The sequence below is a fragment of the Diabrotica undecimpunctata genome, chromosome 1, assembly GCF_040954645.1.
Source record: "Diabrotica undecimpunctata isolate CICGRU chromosome 1, icDiaUnde3, whole genome shotgun sequence".
Taxonomy (NCBI): domain Eukaryota; kingdom Metazoa; phylum Arthropoda; class Insecta; order Coleoptera; family Chrysomelidae; genus Diabrotica; species Diabrotica undecimpunctata.
Genome location: NC_092803.1, coordinates 118,156,309 through 118,180,646, shown reverse-complemented (window position 1 = coordinate 118,180,646; position 24,338 = coordinate 118,156,309). Strand labels below are relative to the sequence as shown.

General features: G+C 34.1%; 1 protein-coding gene across 4 annotated transcripts in view; it reads left to right on the top strand.

The window, feature by feature from the left end:
* LOC140452879 (uncharacterized) overlaps positions 1-24,338 on the top strand; it is a 560,593-nt gene that overhangs the window by 499,034 nt on the left and 37,221 nt on the right. For all 4 annotated transcript variants that reach the window (XM_072547230.1, XM_072547219.1, XM_072547224.1 and 1 more), the window contains one exon: positions 946-1,020. In XM_072547230.1, the coding sequence (XP_072403331.1) occupies positions 946-1,020 (75 nt within the window). The remainder of the gene's footprint in view (positions 1-945; positions 1,021-24,338) is intronic.

The following is a 24,338-nucleotide window of genomic DNA, read 5'->3' as shown; positions in this document are numbered from 1 at the left end:
CTATTGTCAACATCCTTTACTGACCGATTCAAAGAGGAAAACTTGGAACAATACCATTTACTTGGAACGATTACCTTTTCAGATTTGAGATCCAAAGTTGCTCTTAAAAGATCCAATGATATTGACAACTATTTAAATATCGAAAAATATCAACGTAGATAACAATAAATTATTCTTCGCAAGATAAAGTCTTGTTCTTCGTGCTCTGTCTCCTAACTGATATACTGATGATGATTACTTACCTATATTGCACTGTCTCATCTAAAAATACCTTCTAAAGAGATGTCGAAAATTTCAAACTTTATAAATTATTAAATATTTTTTTTATTGTTAAAATCGCCGTTATCCCATTTTATTTTCAGCTGTAATATTATTTTATTTTTGTTTGCGCATATAATATGTGCTTGTATAACAATAAAACGAAATACCACAAATAACAAGATTAATTAAATTAGTGGTTCATTTTTCTAACGATAGAAATTACCTGATATTATTATATAGTGATATCTCTACTTGTGCTAATATTTTTGGCATTTGCGGTACAATTTTATAACGTTTGCATGACAGATAGACATTAAAGCTGATATTAGCTATTACAAAGCTAATGATTTTAAAATGTATACTGGATCTATAGAAAAATTATTGTTTTTATTTACTTCAGTAGCTTGCAATACCGGCAATATATAATAATATCAATGTAAATACATCCAAAACACGCAATAAATGTCCTATTACAGCCATAAGCGGATACGGCTGGAATATAAACTCCATGAAGGATTGTTCACTGTGCTACCCTTTAAAAAGATTAAAAAGTTCGAAATAGCATATAACAATCGCCCGATTTAAACAGTTATTGAAAAATATCACGAAGTGTATTAAAAAGCTTCCAGCACTCTGTGCTAATATATCTTGACAAGTCACTTGAACTTCTTATTTCTGTTTTAGTGTTGGGAAAACTGCGAGTTGCTTCAATCAAATTTTCAAGTATGGGGTGCCATGTGCGAGGAGAAAGAAATATGTGTAAGTATTTTTCTCATATTCTTTAAACTTATGTAGTAAAAGATCTTCATTAATTTTAAAAGCTGACAAAATGGAAAAAAATAAAAAATAATACTTTAAATAACCACAAGTACAGTAAAGTGCAGTCTCAGATGCATTTGAAGGGAAGAAAGGCGTTTGACAGGGAGACCAGTTGTGGACACTGCTATTTAATATAGTACAAAAAAATATACAGGACAGTGGCATAAACATCTCGGGTACTATAATAAATAAAGCTCATCAATGTTTAGCGTACCTTGATGATGAAGTCCTTATCGTAAGAAATGTAGCAGAACTAACATACATAACTAAGAGGCTGATAAAAGCACTGATAGCACTAAGACGGGCCTTTGAATATTAATAAAGTGCAAGACATGTAAAGAAAAAATAGAAGTTTACTAAAGATTGAACAAATAGAATAGATGTGCTATATCTTTGAGCAAAATTATTAAACCATAAGAAATATTTAGTAAAACAAACGGGGGTAGACAAAACGGTTATTCGACAAAATAAATTCATTCAAGGTATGTTAGAATCCTGGGAAAAAGAATGCATCGCACAATATTTGATGGTTTGATAGTGGAGAGTGAATAAACTAATGAGGAAGTCCACTAACTATACGACAACCCTTTAACCCAACTAGTTAAAAACATAGACCAGAACGGCTCTACCACCTAGGAAAAATGGAGAATTGCAGACCAATCAAGAATTTTGGATAAGGGCTTCCAGAAAAGATAGGTGTCGGATTCCGAGAATATTGAGTGCATATGGCTTATTTCTATTCGAGATCTATGTTTAGAGAGTATTTGGGGGGCCAATGTTAGCGATAACTCGGACATAAACAAAGAAATAAGAATACGCATTGAAAAAGCCTTCTATAAATTAAAATAAATTCTCATTAATAGCGACATTACATTAAACCTTAAAATCCGATTAATGCGCTGCTATATATTCTCCATATTGCTGTATGGCATGGACAGCTGGACTCTTACAGCAATACTAATGAAAAAACAATAAAAATTCCAAAGTTAGAATATTTCGGCCATGTAATGAGACATCCAGAGAGGTATAACTTTCTAAACCTCATAATACAGGCCAATATTGCCGGAAGAAGAGGCCCAGATTGAAGAAGAACATCTTCGACATCTCCGAGATTCGTATTAAGAGACATCCGCTAATTTATTTAGAGTTGCCGTAAACATATCAGGTATCAGTGATGTCGTCGAACGTATAGCCAAGCTGAAATGGAATTGGGCAGGTCACATAGCGAGACTGAAAGACACAAGATGGACCAGAAAACTAATTGACTGGCGCCCAAGTGAAGACAAACGCAGCAGAGGACGACCACCAACAGGCTGGATGGACGACATTGGACGAATATCCAAGAAATGGCAACAAGAAGCACAGAACCGTGAAGAGTGGCGAAAAATGGGAGAGACCTATGTCCAGCAGTGGACAGAAGAGGTTGCATGAGTATGATGATGATGTTGCCGTAAACAAAGCCATTATTATGTCACAAGCATTATTATTGCCAATTAACTGAGTTTTTGGAGCCACTACTTATGCGGTGATGTCTAGCAGAAAAAGATAGAGTGGCTGGGCTGATAGACAGAAGATATAGGTTTCTACACAGATCACCTTGATACTAACAAACACAACTTATATGTACGCCACTACTGACAACGTGTAGAATAAGTATTTTAGATGAGTAAATACGCTAGTAATTAATCTACTGAAGTTACATTGTGGGTTTAGGGAAATTTGTAGTCACTACTATGTTAATTAAGTCACCCACTATGCAGACTCTGGGTATTAGACGACATCCCATTTTATCGGCCTTCTTCTGGGTATAGGACTCTGCAGGAAACAACCGAAGGAGCAATAAAAAAACACAGCCGCAGCCTGAACCCTAATACAGTTCATTATTCATATACAGTTCAAGAGGGAGAAGAATTACTGAAAAGTTCTTAGGAAAACCTGAAGCTGAAGCTTACCAAGGAATGAAAAATAACCAGCCAGTGGGATTGAGATGATCTGCGAGTAACAACTTTGAGTCCTTACCTGTTAAAGCAAGGACTTGACTCAAAAGAGGTTCGAAACTAAAGGTTCAGGCGCTAAAGCCTATCCGAAACCAACATTTTTTCAAATTTTCTTGCTTTAGTTGATATGGTGTAGCTGGAAGTCAAGATACTGATATAAACCGGTCGTGGGAATAGGAATATACAAACACCACACGTTCATTACTGCTGTTCAGTGGAACTATGTATTAGTTTTACCCATTGGGTATTTTTGCTAATTAGGCTACTTACTATAAGCCCCAAAGTAGGTCAGATTTTCTTGGTAATACTATTTAGATAAATATCTTCATATTTACAAATTCGTTTTTCCTCTCGAGTATTTTTAATTTTTTTTTCTCAACAATTCGTTATCAAAACATATTTTTCACGGTGTGAGAAACTGAAATTTATTAATACCGACTGATAAATATTTTTAATATAAAAGTACCTATTTCTATTTATTTTACGAAGTCTCATTAATCACATGAAACTTATTGAAACGGCGTCAATGAGAATTTGGCTGATTGAAAGGCGTGAATATAAGAAAGGTAGTGGCTATAATTACGATCGAGCCGATATAAATTACCATTCACTATAAGGGAATATTATAAAGAACGGTTGTAATGTGGATGGTTGCGGGTTTAAGTGAATCTAATCATATAACTGAATAATTGCTTTTTTACAGTTGGAATGTACTGGGAGTTCAAAAAAAATTGAACTCGTTGAAAGATTTATTTGAAGGGATTGGGTAACTTTTTACCTTATATATTTATGAACGCACTTCTTAATGGGTATAAGCCGCGTGGGTTTTGAAACTGCAGTGCAAGTTTTGGTAGTATCATTTAATTTAAAATAAATTTTGTACAAAGTACTTTGTCTAGAACAATGATCAATTAACATACACACACAATAATAACAGATGAAATTTGCATTATAAGGCAGCTGATGGAAAATACAAGAATATAGAAACAACCATATGGTATTTATTAATCTTGAGACAGCATAATGATAGAGTTCCTTGAGAGATTCTGTGGTGGGCGCTCATAAGAAAGGAGTTCCTGGTGAATGTGAAGATTTTGAGAGACATGTAGAGGACATTGGCTTGATGACCCAAGATAGAAACCTATGAACTAATAGATTAAGGCAAAGAGAATGATGGTGACCTCACCATGTATTTCCAGATTTTTACACAAGTTGCTCTAACATCACTTTTGCAACAATCATCACTTCATGAACGTTGTGTTTATTTGAAGGTAAAATATTTTTTAACGTCTATTGTCATAATTTGTGGTAATGTTAGAATTAGCTTTTGGGACATTCGTTGTATTTTGTCCTTCTTCTTCTTGTTCTTTTTCTTCTTTTTCTCTTTCTTCTTCTTGTACTTCTTCTTCTTATTTTTATGTAGACATCACTCTGTATGGTTTTCAATGTGCCAGTAAGTTGTCGTTCCTTCGCTGTCGTGATCTTTCTACTGATCGTCTTTCTGTTGCCGCCTCTTGCCGCCTTTGCTACTCTATTTTGTGTCATTTGTCTTATGTGTTGAAGTGTTTCATCTCTTCTGTTTCTAACATTCTTTTTGTCCTTTCTGTGTCAGGTCGTGTTTCTGCCGCATATGTCATTATTGTTCTGATGAATGTTTTATAAATTCTGCCTTTCATTTCTTTCCCGATATTTTTATTTCTCCATATTGTTTCATTCGGGCAACCTGCGGCTCTGTTTGCTCTATTCACTTCATCTTCTACTTATGTTTCGAGCTTTCCGTAGTTAGATACTGTGATGTCTAGATATTTAAACTCCATGACGTGTTCGATTATCTGGCGGTTATAATAAATTAATGCAGCATACGCTGTAAATCATCCTCAGTTTGAGAGAGTAGTCTTGCGTCATCTGCATAGCAGATTATTTGAAGTTGTTTTCCTCCCTTTTTCGTATGATTTTTAGTTCTTACTTTTTTTGTTATTTTCCATAGTAAGGTTGAACAACAGAGGACTCAAAGAATCTCCCTGTGTTATCCTATTGCCAGCTTTATTTTCAGTTTTTTATTTTCCTTAATGCTTCGTTCTTTTCCTAAATGTAGATAGAAATTGGATAAGGACTAAAGAAAGATGGAAAGATAGATAACTATTGAGAGCATAACACGAATTAGAGATCAATCAAAAAGAAACAATAGATACACTTAGATTTTGTGTGTATATGGTTAAATAACGGGTTTAAATTCGAGAGCGTATGGGTCTAGTAGCCACTCCCCGAATTTCATTTGATGTGGAATGCTGTACCAACATCTAAAATTCGTTACTGGCCGAATTTAACAGTGATATAATGCGAGCATTGTATCGCCTCGCGCATAATGGAGCATTCACACTGGATGTCTATAATGAGGAATTGTCATGCGATGAGATGCCAGGATATATCAAGTGTTGTTTGAATTATATTGATTTTATTTGAATATTTTGAAAGTAGTCCGGTATTTCAATGATGATTAAACCAAATGTTTAATATCGGTCAGTATTACCTTAAATATACATGTGAGTTTACAGGTTAAGAAAAAAACGTTTAAAACACTAAAATATTTATAGGTACTTAGTCTAAAATATGCTGAAAACGTGTTTTTTATAGATTGAAAAATCAACAAACTAGATCACTTTTAACACGCATTGGGTAGAAAATATGGAATCAGTAAGAGTTTGTAATTACAATAAAGAAACGTCACAAAATACGTTAGAAAGAAAAGCAAGTGTAATTTCAAATTAGTCAGTGAAAGTAATTAATTAATTATATATAATGCATACCTTATAAAATAGAAAAAAAGTTCCATACTTTTTAGTATTTTTTATACTGTCATTAAACACATAGAAACTATTTTCTAAATTTATGTTCTTGACATATGATTATAGAAAGGTAGCCACCTGTGCGCATTTTGACCTCTGACAGCCGCGGCTGAAACGGAACGCGCATTTGTTTCGCGCAGAAAATTATTTTATTCTTAATACGGTTATAAGCGCAAATTAAAACGCAATTTAAAATCGTAAAATATGACTATGTAACTTGATTTGCTATAATCTAAAGTTTTGGTAGCTAAAAAACCTTATAAACAAATTCTATACCTTTTTAATAAAAAATATACATTTATAATTGTTATAACTTTGTTGTAAATAAAATTTCGATTATAATTAACTTTCAGTTTTAAAGCTCGTAGTTTTTCTTTTAATTTTGAGCTTTTACAAAGTTATTTTACTCAAGATGCAGCCGAGTTACAAGTGAAAAATCGCCCAAATGTCGTAATTTTGCTATGATTTTGAACTAATTTTGCAATATCTCCGGTTCTTATTCTCTACTCTTATTTAGAACATGGAGGCGTGGATACTAAAACAAGTACGGTAAGTGTTACTGAAGAATCCTCAAATATCAAGGATTGAAATAGTCTCAAACGTGGAAGTAACTAGAAGGATAGGAAATGAAGCAGAAAAAATAATGACTATTAAAATTAAAGTAACTTCGACATGTGGCGAGACGTTAAATATATTTCCGAACCTGTTTTAATAACCACATACGGGAAAAATATAACTTACTCAAGGGAGAAACCAATTATTATAAAAATTTCAAATCGGACTGGCCTAATGTTCACTCGGCGTTTTGACCAGTTTGTTAAAATTTAAAACTGGTATTTTTGTTAAGTGATTGAAAGCTCATGCCCTTAGGCATAATGTTTATTGAAGCAGTACAGTGACCCATCTACAAAAAATACCATGTTGTTTTATCTTTATAGACAATCTTATTCACTCTAATTTGATAATTTGTTTAGTAACCAAGCCTCTACTGATAAATAGACTGTTTAAAGCCCAATTGTTATTGTATGAATAAAATCGGTGAAAACAACCTGTCAATATCTTGTTACATTAATATTTTCGAACGTTTTATTACGGACGATACGAACTTTACTAGCCATGCAAAAACACCGTGATAAAAAAACTGTTCTGGTTAGTCTACTTGGATACTTTTAATACTATAAACGGGGGGTGACACGATCCAAGTGTACTTGGTTAAAGTCTGCTTGGAACGTTGCGCGCGCAACACTTGGAAGCTACTTTGATCGTGTCACCTGTTCAGCGAAGTTTATTTGTATCAACAAGTTCTATCCAAGTTTAATAGGACGCTGGCCAACTTCCTTGGATCCAAGTGGTGTGGTATTGTAAAATTAAAATGGCGTCGGTGTCGAAAATGGACTGAAAGGAAGAATGTTAGATTCTTGGAGTTATACGAAGCTGAGGAGGCTTTATAAAATGTACGAATAAAGGATATAAAAATAAGGATGCTAGAAAAGCGGTATTTTTTCTTTTTTTATTTTTTTTTTCTGGATTTCAAGCTCATGTATCATCAGCAACCACTAGAACACCTTCCACGATCACTTGACTTCACTTGACATCCAAGTCATTTAACCGTCGTAACCAACTTGGTATAAGTATGCTTGTACAAGTCCACTTCGTCTAAGTCGGAATCCAAACATTCTTGGATCGTGTCAACTCGCCTTTAGTATGTCTTGTGGATTACTATGGATATTTTACTTAACACAAATAGACTACAAGCCCATGGGGCATTTTGGAGGTCATTGAATCCATTGAATCAAAGGGTCATGGATTATATACAAATCAATACTAGAATATAAGAACAACTTTAGGAACTATCCCGTGAATTCTTTTCGATACTTAAAGCGTAGGGGTTTAAATTAAGGGTTACGCCTTATATTTCTCACACCTCTTCCAGTCGAAATGTATGGCGTTGCAAAAACATTAATTTATATACCGATCCGAAACGTTCTGTATGAATAACTTTTCTGTAAATGTATATGCACGAAAAGGGTATATAATTCACTACAATGCAGTCTATTGCATAGGGATTAATTCATCCTTTTCTTAAAAACGCGCCCCTTTATGGTAGCACTCCGCAGTTTTTTCATATTTGGAGCTTCATTTAACATATAAAAAATAAACCTCCTTTAACTTTATAGTTCCTTTCTAAAGTACATAATCAATAGCCTATATCGTCTGTTGTTAGAAGAAGATCTTAAAACCATGAACATCAGGCAGTAGCGAAGGAAAGATAAACCCATAAATGGTTGTAGCGCCATTAGGGAAGAAGGAGAAGAAGATATCGTCTGATGTTCTCAGGCGTTAAATGACATACGGTAGCGGTAGATGAACTTACACATCTATTTATTATGTTACCACTAGCTCCTAAATAATTTTCACTTTGTTCAGGGTTCACTGAATATTTTATATATGAGACTAAACCACAATTAATTGTAATAATTTTTTTAATCGGTTTTCAATCTGGAAATAGTTCCTAAAATGTCAGAAATAAATATCTTTTTTAATATTTAATATAACCTGTTTACAATTTTGTTACATATTAAATTTAGACATCAATTTATGACCAATCAAATCTTCTTTAAGACATAACGGAAATAGCTACGACCTATGACTTCCAATTAGTGTTGTATAATTCAATTGTATGTCTTAATCTAATCTATGTTCTCAATAATAGTTTATTGCAAGATTGCGCTCGTATTGTTTGTTCCAATTAATGATGTTAAAAGACCCATTAAAAGTAATAGTTCATTCACTGTTTCCTGCCTGAATGCACATTTGTATACTAAATATGTTTGTAATAAATATTTTTGAGTGTTTTGGCTACGAATTATTGAAGGTTTATATTAAAACCTACTTTAAACTATGAACATTTGAGAATAACTTTGATAATCATAGACAATCGTACTAAGTTTGTTTTATTAACTTTTTTATTGGGAATTGAAGGTACTACAATAAAACAGTTTTAGAACAATGTTAAATTTGAATAGCTTTCGACTACCGTTTTGCCGTTAACTTTTATTAGGTTCAAGATTTCAGATTCCTTCGTCGTAACAGGTTGTGTTCTGATATTAGTATTGTTCTCAAGATATATTAGAATAAATCTAAACTGATTTAATGATTAAACAAAAGACATACTCATTTAAGTCAATTTCACTTTTGGCTCAATGGTTTATAATAAGAAAAGTCTAACTGCAGCGTTAAAATACATTTTAGTGGGGAAAAAGTTTGATTTTCATACACTTTTGATGAAATTGTCGATTTATTCGGCATTTGGTTAAGTATATTTCGTTAAGTATTTTTATTATTTTCCTTTTATATTTAATTCTTTAATTATCTTGTCTGTATGTCCTTACGTAGACACCGCCATTCACTACACTAAGTAAGGCAAAGATGAGTCTACGTGCTCCTTGCACACAAATAGCTCAGTCTTTGTATAACCACTGTGCGAGAAACACTTCCGTTTTATGTAATCATCCACCCCCAGTGTAAATAGATGCTGTCCAACCCAAGATTCTACATAGTCCATCGCTGGAAAGAAATATTTAGTTATTATCACACATACCGTGCAATATAACTTACATCCACACACTATTCAGGTTAATTGATACATTTGCATTTGCTCGTAACTTATTTCAATAATACCAGTAGCTTTAAATAAACAAATACGATTAATGTTTACTCTCATAGTTAATCAGTAAATCAATTACTCTCATAGTTAATCAGTTAACCAATCAATCAATTAGCAATGGCTGCAATTCTCCCTCTATTAAAAAGACTGAGATGGGATGCTGAAGGGAAACACTAGGAAGTTATTTTATTCTCCGGCAAAAAGTATTTACTAAAAATGCTTTAAAGCATTTAAACTTTTTTTTTAATTGCCGTATTGCCGGATTCCAGTAAGAGCCTAAGAAGGTATCCATTGTATTCTGACAGGCAACGGTGGGGGAAATCTTTTTTGGACATCTAACGTCACGGAACAAGAAACCCTGGCATCTTTTGGCCAAGTAGGATACTAGGCCAGAAGACCCCAGATTAGTGCCGGATTAACCGTGTTCCGGCTAAAACCTTAACCACCGTTCCAGAGAGGTGGTCTTGGAAATTTATAAATAACCATACTTATTACCGTAAATCAAAAAATATTTCCGTTAGACCATAAACTAATAAATAATAATAACCGTAAGTTTCAGATCCCTGGTTAAATTTTCTTCTCTGTACTTCTGCTCCTTTTTCTTCATCACTCCAGAAATCAGATTTCTCTCTCCAGTGTACTTCTCTCCATTCATTCTCTCCTCTCAATATTATGTTTACCATGTTTCTTTCATCCAGCCCGAAACCCATTCGCCTCTCGAAATCTCCCCTCTCATTTGCCGATCTCTGGCAGTTAAAAATGTGGACGGGAGCGTCCGGCACCCCTCAAACAGGACAGTCTGCCGAGGCAGATTTGCCCATTCTATTTGTGAAGGTGCCAAATACCATGTCGGGTCAGAAACTGCGTCAGGAAGTAGTCTAGTTTCCTGAGCTTACATTTCCACCACGGCCTTAGATCGGGAATAAGCTCCTTGGTCCACCTCGCCTTTCCGCTATCATTCACTAATTCCCTCTGTCACTCCACTATCGTTCTTTCTCCCTCATTCTCATCTATATTTCCATTCATCCTCCTCGCATACACCCTCGCTCGCTCTTTGCACAACACAACGATCGGTATCATCGCTTCAATGACATATAGAGCCTTATTTGAAACCATCCTATATGCGCTAGATACCCTGAGGAGCTTTTGCCTTTGGGAAGTCTCCATTAGCTTGGCGTATTTCGCAATATTTTGTGCGCTACACCACACGGGGACAGAGTAGGTTAAAACCGACTGAAAAACTCCATTCCGCACCCTTATTTTGGTGCTACCTGGGCCTCCAATGTTTGGCATCAGCTGTATCAACGCCTCGAGATTTCGGTTCGCCTTCTCTACCGTCTTTTGGATGTGTACTCTGAACCTTAGTCCTTCCGACAACCAGACTCCGAGATATTTAATCGATTTAACCGGTGCAACCTCCACACCTTCCACTATAAAGCGAAGAGAGAATTTGTCCCGGCTCCCTTTGAGAACTAACACTTCAGTTTTCTGAGGCGCTAGTTGTAGATCGTTCTCTCTGATCCACCTACTAATACGACGCAGGGCTGTGTAAGCCGTATTAGCCAGGTCCGTTTTCTGACTCGTCTTCGCAACAAGTGCGAGATCATCGGCATAAGCTACAAGAGTGCATCCCCTTGGCATATGTAGCCTCAACATTACATCGTACAGGACATTCCACAGGATGGGACCTAGTACTAAACCCTGCGACAAACTGATGCTGCTATCTTTTTCTCTTATCTACCTGACAGTAAAGTATCAGTTAATTACGTTCACCAGGTACTCACTAACGCCCAATTCTCTCAGCCTGGACATGATTTTTTCCACAATACCATGTCAAAGGCATCCTTGACGTCAAGCAGGATGAGAGCCACCCATCTCTTTGTATCCTGCGTAACTAAAGAGGTTACTTCTGTGACCGCATCTATGGTGGACCTTTTGGCCCTAAAACCATATTGGCGATCGCTCAGCGCATGCTTTTTCTCCAGCTCTAGCTCAAGGCGGCCTTTTAAAAGCTGCTCGTACAATTTAGCTATCGAACTGTGAAGGCAAATTAGAGGAAATCGCACCTCTTCTTCTTCACCTCTACCTTTTGGGATAAGGACGAGAAACAAGGTTTATTATTGGTAAAAATAGTAGAAAAAATGAATATTATGTTTTTTTGGGATTAAGCCACAATTATTGGTTGTGATTGTGATTTTAAATAAATAATGCTTGACGTTAAGATTGCAGATGATGTTTTTTTTAACCTTGTATTACTCTGCTATTGTTGATATATTGTTGTTGTTAAATTCTGCTTGTAGTATTGGCAACCAAAGCTGGTTGCATTCTGCTCATGGATGTGAGCTGCTTCTTTGACTTTTCTTTTTTTCATGTCTGTTTCTTTCGTGAAAGAGGAAATAGGAAATACCTACTTGGAATAAGTAAGGACTAGTTGGTAGGAAATACTCCTATTGGGAATTTATATTTAAAAAATGGCATTACTACAACAAATAGCATGTTAACTTCGAGGTTAAAATGGCTGCGGTAGAGTTAGGGCGGGATTGATGAAAAGGAAGAAAGCGAGGTATGTGTTGTGTGTTAGACATATTTGAATGAAACTGAAAGGAAAATTGTATAAAATTTTAATAAGCCCAGTTATATTGTACGGAACTGAATGTTGGGCAGTAAAAAAAAAAAGAGGAACAACGTGAGTGGAGTGACAAAAGAGGATAAAATTAAGATAAAATAGTGAGATCATTAAATTGATGCCAAAATGGGAGAACCTAGTTTAAGATGGTTTAGGCATGTTCAGACGTTAATCACCCAATACGAAGAATTACTGATTTTGAAGTACCTGGAAGGACTAGAAAAGAAAAAAAAGAAAAAATTAAAGAGGGCCTGGTGGTAGACTCTAATGCAAGACATTTCTGTTAAAGGCACATATTGGTATAATTCAAGATAGAAATTTATGGAGAAATGTTATTAGCAATATATATTTTATAGGGATAAAAGCAAAGATAATGATATATATTCTTAATTCTATTTCATTTCTTTTTCAGCTTCTTCCTGTTTTTTTATTTCTTATCACTCATAATAACACAATAATACTCACGATATTATCATATCTCAGGACTATGGTGCTCTAGTCCGACCACGATCAGACCACTACAACCAATTTTAATTTTGAATCAGATGGAATGGCGTGCACTAGACAAAGTGCGTTAAGTGGTTGAAGTTTAGTCGTCCGACCAGGACTTTGGTCGGGCCCGACGAAACAATAAACAATTCTTGCGACCAGAAAAAAAATATAAAAATCTCCACAAACAATTATTTAAAACTCATCAAAACATTTCGGTTTTATCAGACCATCTACACCGAAAACATTTTGATGATGTTCAAATAACGCTTTTTAGATATTTTTACCTTCTACACAAATAAGTTTCTATACTACTTTTTATTTTAATATTATGGTGTACAGCCAATTGCTGGAAATTCTTCCACAGTTATCAATAGGTGAAAAGTGAATATTGATTGCTTTGTAAATGTGTTTTAGTAAATATAAGATTGTGTGATGTCCGAATTAGCAGACTTACTAATTATACAATTATCAATTTATTATAATTATTTAATTTATTGATCAAAATCATTATCTCTTATGCTAGAAATATTTACGGTTGCAGTATGCCTATCTACCTTTTTATTTAAACATAAAATAAAAGAATATCCTGTCATTGTTGCAAGCGTAGTTGGGATTTGATCGTTGAGGCTCCAACAGAGCGTGTGGTGGTCGTGGTCATGATATTAAGCCATCTAAGATATTTCAAATTTAAGAATTGTGGTATGGAAGTTGAAAAATATTAAAATATGAGCTGATATCAAAATTTGGTAATTAAAAGTAAAGAAGATTTTTATTATGGACTTGACGATATTTTTAGCGCGTAGTTCTTTTGTTTTTTAGATAAAACGATTTAAATAAAGATATTGATATTTCTTTTCTATGTACAATTTATTTTTTGATGAATTATTCTATACAGAAACCGTAGACTATCCATATTTGTTTCATTTAACTAAAAAAACAAGCAACTGGTATATTCTGTTTAGCGAGTAAACACACCACTGCTACCTACGTAATAAATCCGAGCCTCATAATAATGCCCCTTGCGTAAAATAAACAATCATCATGTATTTAATATAGTTAAGACTCGCTTCTATCCATTTCCGACCCAGTTAATTAACCTACATTCTAGTTTTCTCTGCCTTCCTAATGGACTTGATGAATATACGCAATAAAGCTGATTTGGGTAGACAGTTGGGTCTCGCGAAGTCACTACTAAAGAAAAAGGCTTCCGGATGGATTTATATTGAAAGTGATTTAGCTTGAGTTATTTTGGGTACGATTTCGACAGTTGTTAATTGTTTTAATTCTCGCGGTAAATTATAGAGACACCTCTCACGAAATTTGTTATTTTTCTTTTAAAAATGTAAATGTAAAATAAAAAGAATTACGTTTTCAAACTCAATCCAAGAAAATATAGTGGGTTTCATTGTAACAGTGTTTTTTTTTTCTATTCTTCTAAGTAATGTAAATCGCAAGTAAGTTGGATCTAAAAAAGGTATTATGAGGGAAGGTGCATATACATAACATTGTCTGGATAAGGAAAATAGCCAAAAAAAAAATCAGAGCGTACAATGTTGTGATGTACACTATATTCAAGTCTTTTATATAGAAAATATAATATATTAGAAAACGAAATAGATAATATCTGTCAGTATACCAAACTCAGGTGTATAGACGGAGTGATGCAAGATGCTGATCGATGCTTGCAACTGGAAAACCTAAACAAAGAATAACAAACAATAATAAAATAAGACCTATGACGACATATCTGCCCCTCCTGGGTGAGGTGGGTGTGGTGCTTACATTTTTGATATGTAATACAAACTACAACAGATATACGTTCTAAATTTACTTTTAAATCCACTGCCACATTTTTTATGCTATCGATACTCGTAGTAAACAATATTCTACCATGTTTTGGAACAATATTACATTATAAATGTGCTGTGTGGAAGCAATATTACATTATAAATTGATTACCCTTTTCAAGCAGCTCGTTTCCCCTTTCTCTGGCAATTTATAGAAACTTATAAACTCGGCTTAAATATACTCAAATTCTCTTCAACTAATATCCGTCAAATGTGATTAATCAGAAGCATCATATTTAAATTCAGACATTTCTCTATAAGCGAATTAGCTACTCAACTAAGACAGATCCAATTTTGCAACTTAACAAACAGCATTGGGACTTCGATACCGTATTTCCATCCACATGTAGACTCCGTTACATAGTAATACAGTACCAGCGGTGGAGAAAATGTTTTAATTTAATATTGATTAAATACTCTTTACTATCTTTTATTTTTTTCTTCCCGCTGTTCTTTCTCCTTAATTTAGGGACGAATATTATTCATTTCTATATTCTAATGCATTTGAGCATTAACCAGTTGATCAACTTTCCAATAATATTTTCGTACTGCTTCTCGTTGTCTTTAATAGTTTAAAATATCCTATTCTTTTCGTTGTAGTCGTCTGCTATGTCTCAGGCTGTATTAGATCTTATACTTCTGACTTCAGTTTAGATGATTTTTTGAAACAATTTTTTCTATGAATATAAAACACAGATATATTATTTAAGAAAAGATCAGCACAAGTAGCAGGATATTATTTAAACAGTTTCTGAAGTCAGTTCTGAAGTTTACTAAGCTTTTTTAGCTTCTTTCACTGGGTATTGTTCCGATATTTTCTCATATTCATATAACAAAACTGTGGTGTTGTTAAATCCTATTGTATATTAGATACCAAATTAGAATTAGTATATATGTATTCCAAAATAGCATTAAAATATAGATTTCTCTTCTTCTTCTTCACGTGCCACATCAGAATTGCCATTGCAAAAGCTTCTTGATATTCTGCCACATAGAATAATTGTCCTGGATTTGATATCTGATAGGTTCCTACACATTTCAAAGTTATATAATTACTATAAGTAATAAAAATTTAATTACTCTACTCATTAGAAGATGCTGCTGTATGTTACCCATAATTTGATTTAAAAAAAATGTTTAGTACGGTGATTTTTAAATTATTATTATCTTTAAACCAATATACTATGTCCATTGTATTCTGTTTAAAGTTGGGAAAGTATTTTTGCCAACAAATAAAATGTTTGATGAACAATATGGATTCTGAGAAAATCCTGATTAAATCCCATCCTCATCTTTTCGCAACAGAGAACACTATCTAGAACTCCGATCAAAAAAACGTAATATTAAGTTCGTCGATAGAATTTTTTGCTTAACACGTTAACTGCCGATCTATTCTGGGTAGGTTTTCACCAAGAAGTCGCCAGACGGTTTTTATAGCCGAGCGCCAGAGCGTCACTGGTGCTCGGCTCTAGTATTTATATACATACGCCGTACGACGCGCTGGTGCGTTTTGTAAATAATATTGATAAAATCAGTTTTAATAGGAACATTTTATTGATTTACTAATACAAAATAAAAATAAAACAAGAAATACAAAATAAGATAAAATATAGATATATAAAACAAAATTAAGGTTTAAATGTGGGATATTTGAAAGCAATCTAGACAAAATCCAGGGGTGTCGGGACAGGTTTTGCATTCGTAAATTGTATCTTTACGGATATTTCGTTCGCTGCAAGTTTTACAGCGTTTTCTCATAACTTTTCCCTTTAGATCTTTTACCTCTCGTTTTGTTACTAGGTGATCTTTTGTAACATGTTTAGTTTCAGAATTATTAATTTTTAAAAGTGATTTAACGAGTTCTAAACGAAATTCGTAAAGACCAATATTTTTTCCAGAATACTTATTGTATAGTATGTGAGCATTTATAACCATCATCTGCATAATATGTATAAATATTTTTGTTGGTCATCGTACAGTTTTTCGTTGACAAGGATAATAGGCAAGCATCTGGTCTTGTCGGTCAATACCAGACATATTCTTATTATATCTTATAATAGGCTCTGGTTTCATTACATGCTGACCTCTTCTTGTTGTAACTTGTTGTAAGGTGTTTTGACATTCTGTTGTTATATAGTAAACGTCTCTCTTATCCTTCCATTTGCCAACTAATACCCTTTTTCGGCAACGGGCAATTGTTGCACCTTTAGCAAGTTTTTCTTGTTTTACTTCTGCAGGATTATTTTTACCGTCAATTATAATAAGCATTTGCAGAATTTTATGTACTGTTACTAATATTTACAATTATTACAAAGCCAAAAGATATAGACACCCTGTCTGGACAAAAAGTCAGCAGTCGAAGAACCAAGAACAAAGTTAGAGAATTGGTACCCCTAGTTACCTGCCTTTGAAATATAAAAGACCCTCTTGTAGCGCCAGTGAAATAATCCAAGATCATAATCAATAAAAGTCTGAACGCGCGAGAGCGTCGTCGGCGTCTAGCTAAAGTCCTGTAGCGACGCGCCAGCGCGTTATCGGCAAGGAACGTGTTAATGGGTAAATAATACATATTGTTTTACTCGAGAATTTTAAATTTACAAACTAAGAGAAAATACTGGAATTGATAATAAGCCTCTTATTACATTTGCAGATTATATTTTTGGCCTGCCATAGTCGTATAAGTTGCAGTAAGACATATAGTAGAATGCTCAGATTTGTAAGTTTTCATAGTTCTGCTTTAAGATATAGTGCTTGCCGTTTACTTATTCTTTTAAATTTACAGCCCATTCACTTTATCCAATTTTAAAGAGTTTTCTCATATCAGTTCACTTTTCGACCGGTTGTTTCCGATTTCTTTCTTATTATTTCTATTGTAGGTATTTCACTGCTTCTGTAGCAATCGTATATTGTGGTTTTTAATAGTGTTATAACTAAAACATCTATTTTTTTAAGCCCTTTTCTCTATTCGGATTGCCGAATATAGACCTCTCTCGCCATACATCTCTGTTGTTTGTAAGACGTTTCCATATTGGCCCCGCAGTTCTTTAAATATCGTCGCTCCATCGCATTTGCGGTTTTCCTCGTGGTCTTTTGGCTTCATATGGCCGTCAATTCCCGATTTATTTATTCCATCGGCCATCCGTAAGACGTTCGTTATGTCCAGCCCATTTCCATTTCAGTTTAGCTGCCAGTTCGACAGCATCTTTTACTTTTGTTCTATTACGAATGTTTTTATTGGTTTTATGGTCTTTGAGTAACATACCCAGCATCTGTCGTTCCATAGTTCTCTAAGTTTTTCTGATCTTCTCCATGTTTATTTTAGCGAATGTCCAGGTTTGAGCTCCATATCTAAGTACAGGTGGAATACAGGAATTAAACACTTTGGTTGGCAGTCTTATATTTTTATTTTTAAGTACGTATGAGAGTCTTCCGAATGCTGCCCATCCCATTTTTACCCGTCTGCTTATTTCGGTATTCTGATTTTCTTTGCTTACCTTGACATTTTGACCCAGATATGTATATTAATCTACGTGTTCTATCTCTGCCCCTTCGATGTTTATCATAGGTTTGTCATCTTTGTTTGACATTAGTTTAGTTTTGCTGAAATTCATTTTCAGTCCTTTTTTTAGGGATTCTATGTATAGCTCCTCAATCATCGTATTCAGTGCATTCCACGTGTCGGCTATTAGTACTACATCATCTGCGTATCTAAGATGGTTCAAGTATCTTCCGTTAATAGGGATTCCCTTATTTTTCCAGTCTATTGACTTAAAGATATCTTCTAGGGCAGCTGTAAATAATTTTGGAGATATTGTGTCTCCTTGTCTTACTCCTCGGTTGATTTTTACTGGTCTTGTTTCGATTCCATTACCCAACGTCAATATCATTTCAGCTTGTTCGTAAATGTTATGTATTAATATTCTGTACCTTTAATCGATCCGGTTGTTGACTAATGCTTCTTCTATTGCCCACAGTTTTACACTATCAAAAGCTTTTTCATAATCTATAAAAAACATCTATAGGTTTTGAAAATTTGTAGTCACATCGCTTCTTGCGATGATATGGTTCATTTTGAACCATTTTGCTGTGTGCTCAGCATTTAAATGCATTCTATTTTTCTTTACGGTTACTTTGATTTTTCAGGAATTACATGCACACTAGCACTGGCACTGGCACTTTCTACAAAATCAGTGTTGTTATCGTATTCAACAATCGCATCAATATTTTCAACGACAATTAAATTATAACAAATAATACTCTACACTCTACTAAGGAACTGCTACATTACTATTCAAAATAATTAAATTTCAGCAAACAACACTTTATACTCTAATAACGGACTGCTTTCCATCTAAAACGCCTATCTATAATGCTCATTTTTAACATAATTTGCTTTATGTAAATTGATAAATAAAAATAATTTATAAATTAGGTATCTATTTTGACGAATACGGTACATCAAAGCATCTGTCGCAAAATATATTTCCCCGCCAGAAAGAAGTCGTCGACGCGCCTGATCTGCAGAAAGCATTCAAGGATTATTTCGCCTTCAGCGGATTAGATCCATGGCAAACGTGGATGCATGCATATATAGACGAACGATCCTCCCGCAGACAAATCGACTCTTCTAGGTCTGCTCTCTACAGATACGAAAATGCTATTGAAAGAGCAATTAAACTATACTGGATTGTTGATAGGAAGTGCGCTCGCCTTGCGAGATACGGAATTTTCGATTTAGTTCGCAATGCGACTTTTTGTTCTAGTTTTCACAGAGAAACAGTCGAATGACTGGATGGAATAGAACGTTGACGTTTTTCCATTGTTTATGTGAAGTAATTCGATTTTTAAATAGTTCTAGCGTAATAGTAGTTGCAGAATACTAAAATTATCAACGACAAAGTCTCTGTTTTTGTGACAAGAGTAATAATCATATTACTCTTCGAATATGATTATTTTGTGTTGCAATATCATTTATGTTGGAAAGATATTTAGATGTTCGTTCAGCTGTTCCTTCTTACAAGTAAATATTTTTATTATTGTTAATTAATTTAAAATATTGCATAAAATATTTGTGTTACGGAATAGCACGGTATTACGATTAAACCTGTACAAGACGTCAATAGTCCTTTTCTACAATTTTTGTTATATTGACGCACACAATAGCCAACTCCTATTTTATTACAATGTGCTATGGAAAGAATACCTATCCTACAGTAGTATTTTGACTACTCGCAAGTATGAGGAATAATACGTGAATTAAAAGAATTATTGTGTGAGATCCGGAGAAAATGGCTTCGGAAGTAAGGAGCGCCCTCCAAAAAGATGGACCAAACTAGATACAAAATAAACTAAAGAGAAAGGTATGAAAACATTCAGGGGAGGCCTACGAGCAGCAGTGAACAAATTTATAAGCTGATTGATGAGGATTATGATATCTTAGTGTATTGGAGTTATATCTAAACTTGTTGCGTTTTGTTTATCATTTTATTATTCATTCTATTTTATTGCAATTTTTTTTCAACAATTCCCTTTGATCACTAGAGCACTGACATGCAAACTGTTAGGCTGCAGTTGTAAATAGATTATTAGGGGATACCAGGAACATTTAAAGTGCATACTCTGTATTTAAAAAAATTCTGCACTGCACTGCACTAGATATTTAGGCAATAAAAGTTAATACGTATATTTCTTCAATTGACCAGAAAGAAGATATTTAGCGATCTTATCTCATTCCGATCAGTTTTAAAATTAGTTTTAACTTACCTAATACTGCTGTAGACTTCACTAACTAATTTTCAACTGATTTAAAACTTATCACTCTATTTTTCTTGGTTTAACTGTTGTACTTTATTCGTAGCACTGCACTAAAATATCCATTTTTCCATCTGGCTTATAGGCTACGTGCCCAATTGCTGCAAAAACTAAAAACAGGCCAAGCCTGAGCGAGATTTCATGGTATTCTCCAGGTGCTCTCCGAGAAGTGATATCATCACTCTAAAATTATTCTCTCTGCCAGCATAAGCGGTAAGATTCTTTATTTCCTGGGTATATATCTAGATGGAACCAAGATTAAAGTAGAGAGCAATTTGTTTATCATTAACAGACTCCAAAACGTTTAGATTATCAATCTCAGAGACGCAAAAAGATTAAGAATCTCTTTCGGTTTTTATAATGTACGAGCTGAAATAAAAATGGTACAATATGATGCACTGATTGCTTCTCCATCAGCATCATGTCCATCATGATTTGATCAACCAAAGTACAGTATTATCCCGCAACTGCATACATTTTTTGGTACAAGCTGTGGTCAAGCAGTATCCCTACTGTAAATACTGTCCTATCAGCCAATGTATTGTCGCCAGTATTCCGTCACTAGGAGGCGTGCACTTTATGTGGGATATATACTTTGAATTTTTTTTTTTTCTAATTATGGATTTCAAGAAAGTAAAGGTCTGCTGAGTTCTATATTTAAATGTATTGCATTCATTTGTGTTTTGTTTTCTCACAGAAGCTACCTGATATTAATAAGTAAGTAATCAGTTTTTTTAATGACGTACTTCTTTTTATCTAGAATTATCGCAAAACGACTTAAGGAGAATTTCCCATAATTAAATATTTTCAGCATTTAGTTTCTTATTATTAAGAATCCCTGTGGTTTAATTTCTCTATTGATGCACATAAACTATTTAACTTTGCCCGTATGCATGCGTGTCCCACGTACGGTAACTAACACAAACACTCGATGTTTAATTTAATCACGTTGATTACGATGTTGAATCCTGTGGGGAAGGTTTCCTCTTCCCTCCTCTATGTATGACACGACATTAACTACAAATGGGGCCGTTTATTAACTTGTCGTTTTTTGTTCTTTCCGGGCACATTCGCATTTATTTTTTAATTAGACCTATGAAAAATTCCAGGGCATTAAGCTAATCGCATAAATTTTAAAGTGTACTTTAGTTTGTATCAACAATAATTTATTAAGGTATAATTTATAAACAATGTTTGGTGATAGCTGGAATATAAAACATTTTACATTAAGATGATATGAGTTTAATAGAGAGGGTTAAAATATTTGTTAGCAACTGGTTTTACGCGGCATACTTTTTTAAATCCTCTATAGAAACCACATTGCAAAAATCAGGAGTACAAAATCTTAAATGAAAAATTAAAGATTTAGGTTCGAAATTTTTTTGGCTTGCATATTTTTCCTGTTGATACTACGAACACAAAAGAAAGAAGACAAAACAAAATATGAAATAGAAAAACGTAGAGTAAAACATTAACAAGAGAGAGCAGATATGCGCGTCATGGAAAGAGAATTTTCGGGATTGTACTAAAAGGAGACGATATATTGACGTAAGAAGAGGAAATAAAAAAACAAAAAAATGAAATAACTGTGTCTCCTCCATCAATAAAAAAATAAGAACAGTCATTACAAAACTAGAAAACGGCCAAAGTCCTAAAGGTAGTGGAATAAACGCTTCTTCTTCTTCCTGTTTGTAAGCAATTCTGCTTGTTCATTGGCGGCTTAATATCTCTATAGAAAGTTGTTACTCCATCTTTTGCTTGGTCGTCCGATACTTCTGTCGATTGGTGATTTATCTCTTGCTATTTTGACGACACGGGTCTCCTCCATTCTGTTTATTTGGTTATTCCATTATTTTTTTCTATTTAGTGTCCATTCGTTTCTTCACTGATCTTTACGTTTTCTTCTATTGTCTTCACTCTTTCGATCTCTCGGCGTGTTTTCTGTAATTTTTCTTAGTACTCTCATCTCTGCCGTTTACAATAGCCTCTCTGTTGTGACTGTGTCGGGTCTTGTTTCTACGGCATATGTCATTATTGGTCTTACACTGGTTTTATAAATTCTTGACTTCATCTCAGTGTTAATGTGTCTGTTTCGCCATATAGTGTTATTAGGGTATCCTGCCCGACTATTTGCTTTTTGTGCTTGATCTCTCACTTCTTTGTTCAGGTCTCCATAGCTGTGCAGTGTAATTCCAAGGTGTTTTATTTAAATTACTTGTTCAGTACCGATGCCATCAATTTCTATTTTACATCTGATTGGTTCTTTGCTGAATAATATTGCTTTAGTTTTCTGAGATAAGATTGTCATATTAAATTCTTTTGCTTCTATGTTAAATCCTTCTATCTTCATCTATTCTAATCGTCATCTATTCTAACTTCCATTCTGTTCTTTTGGTAGACGTTTCCAATAGTTTTTATGATATTTATGGGAACTTCTCTTGTCAAATGCTTTCTTTAAGTCAATCAGACACAGAAATGCTAGCCTATTATACTCTAGTGATTTCTCAGTAATTTGCTTTATGACGAATATTGCATCTGTAGGTACACGATCTTCCACTACGCAGAATAAATATTACGGAATAAATGCTGAACTTATAAAATTTGAAGGAGAAAAGCTATCAGGAGAAATTTCTAAATTAATAAACCTAATATGGAAGATGAAAGAAATGCTTTTATTATGGATCAATGTAATGTTGATACCGCTATACAAAAACGGAAACAAAGAAGATTGCGTAAACTACACGGAAATTTCTAGATACTGAATACAAAATATTAGCGAAAGCTAGACAAATAAATATAGAACAGTTCTCATAACAAACAATAGGAAAATGCCAATGCGGATTTAGAAAAAGTGGGTCAGTTACTAACCAGATCTTTGTTTTAAGGCAAACAAAGAGGAAGTGTTACGAACATAATATACCCTTACACGGGGAATTTATAGCCTTTAGACGTGCTTATGATACAATAAATAGAAAGCAATTACTGAGATCGATGAAAGATCTGGAAATGCCGAGCAAGTTAATAAACCTAGTAAAAATGACAATAATGACCATTGTGATGAAGACCAAGCATAACTGTAGGGTGACAGAACATTTCGAAACAAAACAAGGATTAAAGCAAGGCCATCTTATGCGTACAACTCTATTCAATATAACTCTGAACTGAATAATCAGAAATAGTAGACTAAACAGAACAGTAAGTTTTCTTTATATTTAAGTAACTTGGGTTCTGTCGCTCTATTATCATTCCTTTAGTTTTCTGTTTGTTCATCTGAATAGTTAGTTGTCGCGCACCCATGCTGACAGAAAAATACTCACCAAAACTACTTTACCCCTAGATCTGGCTGCGATTATCGTCGTACAGACTTTTTTATTAGTTAGATCAAATGCTGGGGTTTATCCATTTCTTTGAGTAATTCTTCGATACTTTTCGCATATGTCCAATCTTCAGGGTAGGTTCTAATGCTCCAGATTAGGTGACATATTTTATGAAAAATATCAGTTTCTGCATCTTCGATCGCCACAAATTTCCGTAACAATGTTTTCTGCTCCAGGTGATTAGTGAGTCGTCAGATTTCTTTAGTTCAGCAGCCACTGCTTCTCTCAATATCGATGGTTCTGGCATTCAAGTTGCAATTTTCACAGTACTATTTCCAAATAGCTTTGATTTATATTTTATCTGTTACCAGAGGGCGACGCTGGGTTTACACAAAATAGATCTACCATCGACCAACTCATTAGACGTTTAAAATATATTTGTAGAATTTAAGCAAATCTATGGTTCAGTAGATGGAACAAAAACGTCTAATATATTGCAAGAACTCGGCATAATACCCAAATTAATAAGACTAGTGCAAATGACAAGGATAGAAACAGAAACACTTGTATGTATTCAACGTAAGATGACTGATACGTTTATGATAACGCGAGGACTAAAAGAAGACGACGGACTAGCTCCAACGCTTTTCATGTA